At 42.9% G+C, this 13,251-nt stretch overlaps 1 protein-coding gene across 3 annotated transcripts; it reads left to right on the top strand.

Moving 5' to 3' along the window:
- The first annotated feature begins 5,859 nt into the window (after nt 1–5,859).
- Nucleotides 5,860–12,613, top strand: LOC137019034 (uncharacterized). 3 transcript variants are annotated; one of them, XM_067384017.1, is made up of 5 exons: nt 5,860–6,806; nt 6,980–7,049; nt 8,459–9,066; nt 9,743–9,909; nt 10,081–12,613. In XM_067384017.1, the coding sequence occupies exons 3-5, from the start codon at nt 8,473–8,475 to the stop codon at nt 10,970–10,972; spliced, it is 1,653 nt and encodes a 550-aa protein (XP_067240118.1). In that variant the 5' UTR covers nt 5,860–6,806; nt 6,980–7,049; nt 8,459–8,472; the 3' UTR covers nt 10,973–12,613. The 3 variants fall into 3 exon arrangements, with proteins under 3 accessions (XP_067240118.1, XP_067240111.1, XP_067240125.1); XM_067384010.1 differs by lacking the exon at nt 6,980–7,049; XM_067384024.1 differs by lacking the exons at nt 5,860–6,806; nt 6,980–7,049 and having other exon boundaries at nt 8,349–9,066.
- The last annotated feature ends 638 nt before the right edge of the window (nt 12,614–13,251 follow it).

Raw genomic sequence — 13,251 nt, 5'->3', positions numbered from 1 at the left:
GCAGGTGTTGACGATCAGAACTCTGGTGATTGGGTTCGTGGATACTGACGGGAGGTGGAGCCTGACGTGTCTGTGACAGTACCCCCCCTCCCACGGCCCGCTCCTGAGGGCCGAGGACCCCGACGTCGTGGTGGCCGACCTCGAGGGCGTGGGGCAGGTCTGTCTGGGTGGCTGGAGTGGTAGGCTTGTAGCAGGTTGGGATCAAGGATGTCGTTCCGCGGGACCCACGACCGCTCCTCTGGCCCGTAGCCCTCCCAGTCGACGAGGTACTCCAGGAGACCACCACGGCGCCGGGAGTCCAGAATCTCCCGAACCTCGTAAGCAGTCCCATCCTCCAGAAGAAGTGGAAGGGGGGGCTCGGCGACTGTCACGTCAGGCTCTGTGGAAGGAGAGAGAGAAGGGTGGTGAGGTTTGAGTAAAGACACGTGGAAAGTGGGGTGAATCTTATACTCAGGAGGGAGCTGAAGACGATACGTGACGGGATTGATCTGCTGAAGGATGGTGAATGGGCCAATGAAGCGGGGACTCAGCTTCTTGCATGGCAGACGCAGTCTGATGTCCCTTGTCGACAGCCAGACCTTCTGCCCAGGTTGGTAGTTGGGAGCGTTGGAGCGACGAAGGTCGGCTGTCATCCTGCATCTGCGCAGGGCCCTCTGCAACTGATGGTGGGCTGAGTCCCACACCCTCTCGCTCTCCCGGAACCAGTAATCGACGGCAGGAACGTTGGAGGGTTCCCCATCCCAGGGGAACAATGGGGGTTGGTAGCTGAGTACGCATTGAAAAGGTGTTAATCCGGTGGAAGGTTGACGGAGAGAGTTCTGGGCGTACTCGGCCCAACCCAGGTACTGGTTCCAGGAGTCCTGGTGGCCGTGACAGAAGGTACGCAGGAAGCGGCCGATCTCCTGGATTTTCCGTTCCGTCTGCCCGTTCGTCTGAGGGTGGTATCCCGACGACAGGCTGACGGTCACACCCAGGAGTGACAGAAAGGCCCTCCAGACCCGGGAGATGAACTGGGGGCCCCTATCAGATACTATGTCTTCGGGGATTCCATAGTGGTGGAAGACGTGGTTAAACATTAACTCAGCAGTAGTGAGAGCGGTAGGTAGACCTTGGAGAGGAATCAGTCGGCAGGCCTTGGAGAATCTGTCCACTACCACGAGTATGCAGGTATGACCATCAGAAGGTGGGAGATCTGTCACGAAGTCAACTCCCTGGTGTGACCATGGTCGCTCAGGAACGGGCAGAGGAAGGAGCTTGCCGGCCGGCAGTTGACGAGAGCTCTTCGAGATGGCGCACTCCCTGCAGCCCTGTACGTACCTTCTGACATCCCTGGCTAAGTTGGGCCACCAGAAGCGTGCTTTGAGCAGCGAGAGGGTTCCATTGACCCCCGGGTGACCAGTGCCAAGTGATGAGTGGGCTGCGTGGATGAGTTGAGTGCGTCGTGCTCTGGTGATATACTGGAGACCGGGAGGACAACCCGGCGGAGTGTTGGAGGAGGCATTGGAGGAGGGCAGAGTCTCTTCAGACCATTGGATGGGATTCACAAAGATGGTTTCTGGAAGGACGGTTTCAGGATCTTCAGATTTCTCATCAGGAGCGTGGAGACGGGATAAGGCGTCAGCCTTGAGGTTTTTGGAGCCGGGACGATAGGAGATGGTGAAATTGAATCTTGAAAAGAACATGGCCCAGCGGGCTTGTCGGGGGTTTAGTCTCTTAGCAGCTTTAAGATACTCCAGGTTTTTATGGTCGGTTAAAACTTGGAAGGGGTGCTTGGCTCCCTCCAGCCAATGCCTCCATTCCTCCAACGCGAGCTTGACAGCCAGGAGTTCGCGGTCACCGATATCATAGTTGACCTCCACCGGGTTGAGCTTGCGGGAGAAGAAGGCGCATGGATGGAGTCTACTGGGTTGCCCCTGCTGCTGTGATAGTACCGCTCCCACTCCTGTGGTCGAAGCGTCTACCTCGACGATGAATGGCCGGTTGGGATCAGGGTGGACGAGGAGGGGAGCGGTGGTGAAGGCTTTCTTAAGGGCTTCGAACGCTTGTGTGGCTTCTTCGGACCAGGACAGAGACTTGGGCTGATGCCGTAGAAGGTTGGTGAGTGGGTAGACGATGGAACTGTAGCCCTTGATGAAACGGCGGTAGAAGTTGGAGAAGCCTAAGAAGCGTTGGAGTTCTTTAATGGTAGTCGGAGTGGGCCAGGACCGGATGGCGTCCACCTTCCCCTCGTCCATCCGGATGCCACTGTGATCAATGTAGTAGCCGAGGAAGTGGACGGAAGACTGGTGGAAGGAGCATTTTTCCACCTTGAGGAACAGCTGGAACTGCCGTAAGCGTTTGAGGACCTCCGCAACGTGGTGGCGATGTTCGGCCAGGCTCCGGGAGTAGATGAGGATATCATCGATGTATACCAGCACAAACTTATGGAGAAACTCCCGGAGCACCTTATGAATGAAATCCTGGAATACGGAGGGGGCGTTGACTAGTCCATAGGGCATGACCAGATATTCATAATGGCCAGTGGGCGTGACAAAGGCGGTCTTCCACTCGTCCCCCTCGCGTATCCGGATGAGGTTGTACGCGCTGCGGAGGTCCAGCTTAGTGAACACAGTGGCACCACGGAGATGTTCCAGGGCCGCTGGGACGAGGGGAAGTGGGTAGCGGAACTTAATGGTGATCTTATTGAGTGAGCGGTAATCAATACAGGGCCGCAAGCCTCCGTCCTTTTTGGCCACGAAGAAGAAGCTGGAAGCAGCAGGGGAAGTAGACGGACGGATGTATCCTTGCTTGAGGGCCTCGTCGATGTAGTCCTCCATGGCCTTCTCCTCCGGCACGGATAGGGGATAGATCCTTCCCCGTGGCACTGGTTCACCCGGTAGCAGATCTAAGGCACAGTCCCATGGCCGGTGTGGAGGTAACTTGGAGGCTTGTTGTGGGCAAAAGACATCGCTGAAGGGGGCGTAACAGGCTGGAATGTCGATGGATCGTTTCTCGATGGGGCTTTCAATGGAAGTGGCACAGATGGAGACTTCTTTGGAACGTGGAGATGGAGGAACAGGAAACCCGGAGAGACAGTGTTCGCCCCACTTCAGGATTTCGCCCGTGCGCCAGGAGATGGTTGGGCTATGCTGTTCGAGCCACGGGCGCCCTAGAACCACGTCAGCGGTGGATTCCTCCAGAACCAGCAGATGGATATCCTCGACGTGAAGGAGGCCTATACGGAGTTGTAGTGGACCAGCACATCGGGTGATTCTCTTGCGGCTTAGGGGTTTTCCGGTAATGGAGTGGGCTTGATAGGTACTAGGCGAAGGCGAGGTTTTGAACTTGAATTGACGGCAGAGGGACCCGGAGATGAAGTTCCCGGCTGACCCTGAGTCGATGAGCGCAACAACTGGAACAGAGATATTGGCAGCAGTAAGGGTTACAACGGTGGTGAGTGGTTTCATCTGGATAGGAGAGGGAAGAATGGAACTCACCAGAGGCCTTGGAGGGCGTGTTGGGCATGCAGAGAGGACATGCCCAGGAGAGGCGCAGTAGAGGCAGAGGTTCAGGGTCAGCCGGCGGTGTCGTTCTGCAGGGGTGAGTCTGGAGTTGTCAACTTGCATAGGTTCGTTGGCTGGTTCTGGGGAGCTGACGGGTTCTGACCGACGGAGGAGAGGTTGAAGAGGCGGCTGGCCCTGGTGTTCTTCAAGACACGACTGCATACGAGTGCCTATGCGGATGGCGAGTTGGATGAAGCGTTCGAGGCCGATGTTGTCCTCGTATGCAGCGAGATGCAATCGCAACTTGGGTTCTAACCCCTGGCGGAAGGAAGTGATGAGGGCTTGTTCATTCCATCCGCTACTGGAAGCCAGGGTACGGAACTGCAAAGCATATTCACTCACAGTATTAGATCCTTGTTTTAAGTTATAGAGTTTCTCACCGATAGAGGAATCCGAAAGGGGTTTTCCAAAGACTTCGCGGAAGTGAGAGACGAATGCTGAATAGGATTTCACCACGGGGTTCTTTTGAATCCAGAGCGCGTCTGCCCAACGGAGAGCTTTACCTTGTAGCTGTGAGATGATAAAAGCGACTTTCGAGGTGTCAGTGGGGTAAAGTTGCGATTGCATCTCCAGGACCAGCTCACATTGCAGGAGGAATCCGCTGCAATCCTCCGCCGATCCTGAGTAGGGCGCCGGCCGGGCCATGGGACTGGCGTACTGAGGAGGAAAGTGCAATGAAGAAGTGACTGGGGAAGCGGAGACAGGTGCTGGTGACGGTGGTTGTGGAGGAGTGAGTGCTCGGCACAGTGCGCTCACGAGCTCCTGGAATGGATCTTGCTGGCTCATGCTGATCTCTAGCCGTGTTAACTGGTCCGGTCTTCTGTTATGATACAGACGGCACGGAGACAGAAGTAAAAGCAGGTATAGTGGTTTATTAGAGAATCAGAAATAAGCAGGTGAGTAAATGGAAGATGGAGGGTTTCAATGAGAAGGTAGAGGTTTGATACTGTCCTTGTAATTGCAGATGGAGTTGGTAGTCGAGGAGATGAAGTATGGTGGACGAGGAACACTCACACACACGGAAGGAGGAACACAGGAGGAGGACTGGAGACAACGGGGCGATAGGGATCGCTGGTAGCAGGTAAGTAGCAGGTAAGTTGCTGGTAGAGTCCTTGAGGTTCGCATACATGAGTCTGTACAACAAACGAGACCGGACAACTGGTGTGTGTGTGAGTGTGGGTTAAATAGTGCTGGTGATTGAGTGACTGATGATGTGCAGGTGTTGACGATCAGAACTCTGGTGATTGGGTTCGTGGATACTGACGGGAGGTGGAGCCTGACGTGTCTGTGACAATATGAGCTACTTTTATGGGCGGGAGCGGGACATATAACATTTTTTTTTGTGGGAGCGGGACTGAAAAATCCATCCTGCACAGGTCTCTACTGTAAGGGAATACTATTTTATATTTTAAGTTATTACAATTATGAAAATATGACATGTTTTTGGTGAGTTCATAATGTAATAATTGCAAAAATTGTTATTACATTATGAGCTCAAGATTTCATATATTTTCAGAAAATTATTACATTAAGAACATTGTATTACAATTATAATGTATTATGTGCAGTTTTTACATTATAAGTTGCAATAGTCATAAAAAGCTTGTTTTTTTTTTGTTTTGTTTTACTTGCATTCTGCGTAAAACTTATGGGTTTCACCTGTGTATGCCATAATTAATAATGTACTGTTAATAATCTGCATTATATAATTCTAATAATCTTTTTGTATTAGTCTTTTTAAAAAGCTTCCATAGTAACACTTTTATATTTATAAAATTGTTATAAATCATTTCCAAAGTATTAGTTAATTCAGTTTATAAATAGTATCATTAACACATTAACAGGCTATATACAAATAATGAGTTCATCCATTGTTACTGTTAACAAATTGACAACAACTTGATATCTGAATGTATTTTAAACCATGTATTAAAGGTGCTGTTAATCTTTATTAAAACATTAAGAAGTTATTAAATCACAGTAAATAAATGCTTATGTATGAAGTGACTTTATGCAAGTTTAAGACTTTATTAGTGTCTTTTAGGAACACTACTATTCATGGAATTAATGTATTGTAAGGGTGGTTCGCCTACAGGGGTTCAGGCCGTAGGGTCGCCGAATTACTAAATCTGAAACTGATAAGATTTTGAACCTTTTTCTTTAATGTGATGTCGACAGCACTCAGTGTGAGGATGTGGTTGGGTTCTCAGGAAATTGCACTTCGGGCACACTGCATTCATATCAGGATGTGAAATAACTTCTGCATTAAATTCTTAGAAGTGTTGCTCAAAATTACTCTCCAATTCACAAACAGAGAACTCATGCGGTTAAAGGGTTATTCACACAAAAATGAAACTTCTGTCATTAATTACTCACCCTCATGTCGTTCCACACCCGTGAGACCTTCGTTAATCTTCAGAACACAAATTAAGATATTTTTGATGAAATCCGTGAGGTATATGACTCGTCCATAGACAGCAATATAATCAACACTTTCAAGGTCCAGAAAGGTACTAAAGACATCGTTAAAACAGTCATGTGACTGCAGTGGTTCAACCTTAATGTTATGAAGAGACCAGAATACTTTTGTGCGCAAAAACAAAACAAAAATAACCACTTTAGTCAACAATCTCTTGAATTCTTGGCTTATCTGATTCATTCTTTGTGTTTACAATTACAATAAAGAACCTGTAAGTTTAAATCTGCCATCTTGTCCTGGTAAAGTAGGACTGCGAGTGACTTTCCAGATCCTGCTGGAGGATTTCATCCTCTGCATAAGCTTAATAAAGTCTGAACCTCGTCTATCCATATATCATATTTTTTAAACTCCATTGTTGAATTGAACACCTAACAACTCTTACTGCACACACTGCAACGGACTTATAAAAATGGTGGTTGAAACAAAATGCTGCATGACCCATGTCCCACCACCGAAAGTTACAGAACTTTGAAAAGTACTACCTTGCAAGCAGGGACCTTCTGAGGGGGAATACCCAGAACTTCATTTAACCCCCTTTCCAACCCAAGGAGAAGTACCAGCACTTTATTTTTTTTTCTCACCCTACACCCTACAATTTTAGTTTCTGCCCTTTCTCCGCCCAGCACAGGCATCCTCCTACTCTCAAAAATATTCAGAAGCCAGTGCAATACAAACTTGAACATACTTGTAAGTTGTCAAGGTGTGGCTGCTGTCATTCAGTCAAATCAAGAGAAGGTTCATGTTCTCTGCTGGCATTTGAAGAACTTTACTGAAAAAGTAAACATGTAAGTACATTTCATAGATTTATTCATCATTTATAACATTCAAATGTACAACAGCTTTGAAAATGAACATAAAAGCAATGAAAGCTTAGTTTATTGTTTGTTTTGTGATCTCAGTGAAAGAACTTAAATCTTCCCTAATGGTCAGCTGACACTGTAAGGCTTTGTTGTTTAAGATCAACTTCTGCTGATTGTGAAGATATTTCACTGGAACTTGGTCTTCATTTTTAAAAAAAGTTTTCACAGGTAAATCAATAACAATTACAATTTTAACAATATTTCAAGATTTTTTGTGTTTTGAATCCAATCTTTCTTGGTAAAAGTCATAAAGTTTATCATACTGATTTCAAACTGAAGGATTCATTAGTTTGAATAAACATTGAACCAAACACTAATAATAACTAATATTTATAACTAATATTTTATTTATTTCCCCCAAATAAACGATTATGTGTTCTCTTTTGTCACTGCGAAAAAAACAATGATGTCACGATCGAAACATGGTGAAGTTTCCTTTCGATAATTTTGAGCCGCTCAAAGATGATAATCAGCACATGGTTATCTAGCACAGAACAGTTGTACACACAGAAAAACTACATTTAATGGAATAACCCCCCAAAAAGTTTGCTTAATTGCAGAAAAAGGTGTTTGTTAGTGTTAAAGTTCCACACAGATTTTCAGGCTTTTGAACACATTTAACTCAGAATGATGATCTACTGTGGATCTAAAGAGAGGCTGTGAGAGGAATATTTCCTGATCAGAAATGTAGAAGTGTGTTAAAATCAGTCTCAGACAACGACTCAAACACACACTGTTCCGGTACTGACACATTTTTACACAAGGTTTCATGATTTAAAAAAATCTAAAATATATTTTTAATAACAGTGATGGAAAAAATTACAAAAATTTAGGGGTCAGGGTTCGGGATAGACTCCTCCCAATTGAAAGTATGCAGTGAATGATGATTTTATATATATTAAACTTACTGATATTTTGAATATTATAGTGGGATTCAAGAGATACTAGAAGAATCTCAGTAAACATCTAAAATCTAAACCATAAAGGGTTCTGCTATTGTTACAAGCCAAAGAAGCCAGTTTTGCTACTGTTTAGAACCATTTTTCAGTTTATATTTTTTATATCCACCTTTAGCTGATTGGAATTCTTTTTAATAATGTTTGACTACTTGTTTATTCTCCTGTCTACTTTATCTCTCTTCAAATTCCCTTCTGTATTATTTCTAACTTGTTTGCTTTTCCTATTTAGAATCCCAAATTTCCTAAACAGACTTTGCTAATTGTCAAACTTTGAGTCATGAATGATTTTTGTTCTATGTGGTTTAGAGCAAAATCTCCAACCTGTAGAATTAAATGACATCAGGCATGCATTACTGTAATCTTTAGATCAGTGGTTCCCAAACCTGTCCTGCAGGAGCCCAGCCCTGCACATTTTGTATGTCTCCCTAGTTCTGACACGCCTATTTCAGGTCTTTCTGTCTCTACTAATGAACACATGACTTGAATCAGCTGTGATAGATGAGGGAGAATTACAAAATGTGCAGGGCTGGGAGTCCTCCAGGACAGGTTTGGGAACCACTGCTTTAGATGATATATTGTGCCGTTTGAAGAAATCTATATCATTTTCTCTTCTCACAGCTCCTGCTCTAATCATGGAGGCAGCAGATCTTTTATGTGATTCACTCTTCCGCTGGCTGGAAAACCAAAAGGAATGTGAAGAAAAGCTGTTGGAACTGGTGCAAGAGTTGGAAAAATGTCATCAGGAGAGCAGCATCGCTCGGGTGGTTGGAGCTGCCGCATCTATGCTCTCAATAAAAGAAGCAGCAGTTGCCACTGGCCTCAAAAAAGGTCTGGCAGCAGGAGGCACTGCAGTCAGCGTTACTCCCACATTGCGAAAGCCACTTATCGCCAGCAGCACCTTTAATAAAGCTATTGAATTATTTAAAGAAAATGACGAGGTTGGGAAGAGCATTCAGAAGCAACTGCGAGATCTGAAGCACAGGTGTGGAGGAGCACAGCTCGGGGATCATGCTGATGAGTTGGAGTGTGAGGTGACCTCTCAACTGATGTGTGCTCTGGCCAGAAGGGATAAAACTCACGTACCCCTGGACTTTCTGAGAGGGTTCAACAGAGCCACGTTCTTTCGGCACCTAACACCAGGTGGACTGGATCCAGCTGAGGCCGAAAGCTTTATTTGCCGAGCTCTGAACCTCGATCGTGTCCCTGTGATCAAAAGTAGCCTGAAGGTATCTGATGAAGAAATGCTGAAGGACATTGGACAAATTGGCATTAAAGCTGCTGTTAAAGCAGGATCAAGGGCTTTCTTTTTTCAAGAATTCTATTTTAAAGAAATTGCAACCTTGAAATTCTCTTGAAGCGACTCTTTAAGATAACAGAAATATTCACTGCATTGCTCTTATATGTTAAAGGGTTAGTTCACCCAACAATGTAATTTCTGTCATTAATTACTCACCCTCATGTCGTTCCACACCTGTAAGACCTTCATTCATCTTCAGAACACAAATTAAGATATTTTTAATAAAATCCAAGTTTTTTTTATCCCCATAGAAAGCAAAGTAATTATGTAATTAGTAATTAAATACCCAGAAAGGTATTTAAGACATTGTTACAATAGTCGACGCAGTTCAACCTTAACGTAATGAAGAGACGAGAATACTTTTACTGCTCAAAAACAAAACAAAAATAACGACTTTATTCAACATATTCTACAGTGAACACAATTCAGTGCTTCTGTGTTTACGTTCAAACGTTACCAAAAATATCTTAATTTGTGTTCTGAAGATGAATGAAGGTCTTACGGATTTTGAACAGCATGAGGGAGAGTAATTAATGACAGAAATTTACTTTTGGGGTGAACTAACCCTTTAAACAGTGATTTTGATATTGTGACTTTCTTTCTAGGTACTGGATGTGATCGGTTTAGACGGATCTCTGAACAACTTGATTATGATGTGTGAAAAAATAGTCGAGAGAAAACGGATCCCGGGGGCCAGCAAGATCCAACAGGATTCACCCTTAGAAATACAGGAAAGCCAAAAAAAGCTAAAGGAACAGCTGGATGCAATGCAGTATGATATTTTATTTTCTACCAATTTTAATTTATACTTGTAAATCTGTCTTGGCCAAAGCAAATCTTATATTTGTCTGAGATTGTACAGCACTGCAATATTGCAAACACAAACAATAATGAAGGTCTGAAGGTAACTGACTGATGCACAATACAACTTTTCTCATTACAGGGAAATCATTCAAAAATTGTTCCGAATGAAGAACCTCATCACGAACTTGCGGGGATATTCTCTCAGCCTGACTGAAGATGGACAGAAGATAGTAAATTATATCATGGGAACATGTACAGACAGCACAGTTGTCTCCTGGCTTCGGGATTTAACTCATCAGATTGAATTTGTGAATCTTCTACGATTTTCCCTTGAGAGATTAAGTTGCATTCTTCCAGATTTGAGTACACCTGATGGAGGTCACATAGACATCGTGTTTGTGGCTCATGGCAGTATTGTTGACCAATTTATGCCAGCAGGTGTCCTGGTGCCCACACCTACCATCATAGACACCATTCTTTACTCTCCGTGGAACTGCAAAATTGATTCCAACACTGCATTTGGAATTGCTCAGGGGTTCATTCAAGTGACAGACAGAGAGTTTTACAATACGAGCAATATGCTTTACTATGAGCCGAACCCTTTGCCAGATCGCTGGAATAACATGCGAGGATCTCTCCACGACATCCCAGTGATCCTTCTATCCCCTGTAACCCCTGAAGAAGGAGCATGGACCTTTTTTCACCAGCTTTGGAGGAACAGAAGCATGGAAATAGAAGACCGTGTTATTATTCCATATCTTGTCCCACAAGATCAGGTAAAGGCATTTGGAGAGATCCCCCTGTTCATATTCATATTTGTGACATCATTCATGCTCAGATGCTGTGATAAAACAGCTACTGTGCACCTGGCTGCTTGTTTGGGCCGTGCAGGAAGTCCAGAAAAGCCAGTAGAGTGGAGAACACAGTATGCCTACACAAGTGATGAAACCCATATGACTATGAACATGGATGATAGGAACATGAACCCTATGTTATTTGAAGCCCTTACATCATTGTTTGACAGACCGTAGATAAATCACCTGAACAGCATCTGGGTCATTCCTGATATATTACAGGGCTGGAGAATGACCCAGAGTGCAGCAGTTTAATGCACAAGACCAGCCCATTTATTCATGTTGGATGAACTTTGATAACAGAAGTGAGAGTTTAGGTCTTTCTATCCCATCATATTTACTGCTGACATGTTTAATCGCAACATAAAGATAAATAACAAATTTCATACTGAGTATTGTGCAGTCAATGCCAATTCCAACTCTGATTCCAATCATCTCACTCTCTCCTATTATAATGTCTTCAGAAAGACAAAGAAAGGATGTTTTCATTGAAAGCTTTAATGCAGAACACAGAATAACATCAACAGGCACAGCAGCTTACACCGCTCTTATATTTTCTCATACGCACTTCCTGAACTCTCCTCATTAACCCTGTAAATGCTGGTGCTGAAGAAAACAGCAAATCACAACTATTACAGACAGATGCTGTGCTGCAGTATAGTGCTGTATATACAGGAGACCAATTACAGTGTGAAATACATTACTCATAATAGCAATCTGAAAAAACTAACAAATTGCTGCTTTAATAATAACTGCAGATAGATCTGCTGCATGTCATATATCAAAAAAGTTTATGTTATATAGTATATTATAGATGTGCAGTTGAATTCTACTAAAGTGTTTGAAGTCATAAAATCTTGTTTTTTGTTTCACTTGCTCTCTGTGTATAACTGCATCTCACCTGTATTCAGCATAATTCATAAACTATTAATAATCTGCATTATATAATTCTATTAATCATTTTGGTCATCATATTTTTTAATCCATTACTTTGTGTCTTATACTCTTCCATGGTAACACTTATACATTAATAAAGTTATTATAAATCATTTGCAAACTATTAGTTAGTTCATTGTTTATTAATAGTATCGTGAACACATTAACAGGCTACAGAATATACAAATATTGAGTTGTTCAGCCATTGTTACTGTTAACAAATTATTATATTATTTTTTAATTAGCTCATATGTAAGCACTTAATGTTTGTCAACAACTTGATAAATACATCTGATGTATTTTAAATCATGTATTAAAGGAGTTGTTAGTGTTCATCAAAACATTAATATGTTATTAATTCACAGTAAATAAATGCTTATGTATGAAGTGAATTTATGCAAATTTAAGGCTTCATTAGTGTCTATAGGAACACGTACTATTCATGAAATTAATGTAGTATAATGGTAGGATTAAAACACATAATTCTTTAATTACATTTTAGATCAATTTCAATCTTATTCTGTTTTTCTTATGCACTTGTGATTATTTTATGATACTTTTTTGTAAATCCTTTTGATGTAAAGCACTATGAATTATCATTATGTATGAAATGTGCTGTATTAATAAACTTTCCTTGCCTTGACTTTTGTGTGGCTTAATCTAAAGTCAGATATATTTAGTCCAAAGCAAATATGTATTAAGCATTCATTACTTTAAAAGTTGACCATTATTTCCTAAGTGAAAAAAGTACATTTCTATAATGTTCTTAAAGTGCCCTATTTTCGTGCACTAATTTTGTACTTAATATACTAAAAATTCATCTCTAGTACATCTTAAGATAATCTTAAGAACATCTAAGTGTTCTCAACTGTGCTATTTTGAGACAGCATGAAATATGAACTAAAATGTGCTTTTATTATACTATCTCTGTATTTAAAAAATGTATTTAGATACTACTTATAGTACATTTGAACCCATAGTGTACTACAAGTGGTAAGTAAATATATTTTTTCAGTTCAGAAAAAACTGTAGATGACTTTTATAAATTAATGCATGAAGGTTTATGACTGGGAAAGTGCTTTAGGATTGTGTGTATATTAGAAAAGCTTTCCAGCGCTGAAGAGAGCTAAGCGGGAAGGCCTGAAAACAGATGAGGAGGCTGCTTTGATCTCCTTCTCATGTGAGTAACACGGTTTTGATTATGTGGAGCTGCTGTGCTGTCCTGTGTATTCACTCTTGTGTACTGTACATTCATTTTCTGTGCTTCATTGTCATTCGTTCATCAACTGCGCTATATTTTCGTGAAGCATTTTGTTGTGGGTCAGCTGTGATAACAGACATCCACTCACATTGCTTGTGTAACAGTGGCCAGACAGTGAGAGTCCTGCAGTTAAACCACTGCGCACTGATGTCCAGTAGAGAATGAGGTGTTTAGTGTCATTGACAGTGCACTCGCCTCACATGCCAGCAGCGATCAGGCTGTTTGAGACTGACTCAGTGCAGGGTGGTTAGGATTGGAG

The sequence above is a fragment of the Chanodichthys erythropterus genome, chromosome 1 (genome assembly GCF_024489055.1).
Source record: "Chanodichthys erythropterus isolate Z2021 chromosome 1, ASM2448905v1, whole genome shotgun sequence".
Lineage (NCBI taxonomy): Eukaryota > Metazoa > Chordata > Actinopteri > Cypriniformes > Xenocyprididae > Chanodichthys > Chanodichthys erythropterus.
This window is presented reverse-complemented; position numbering and strand designations above follow the sequence as displayed.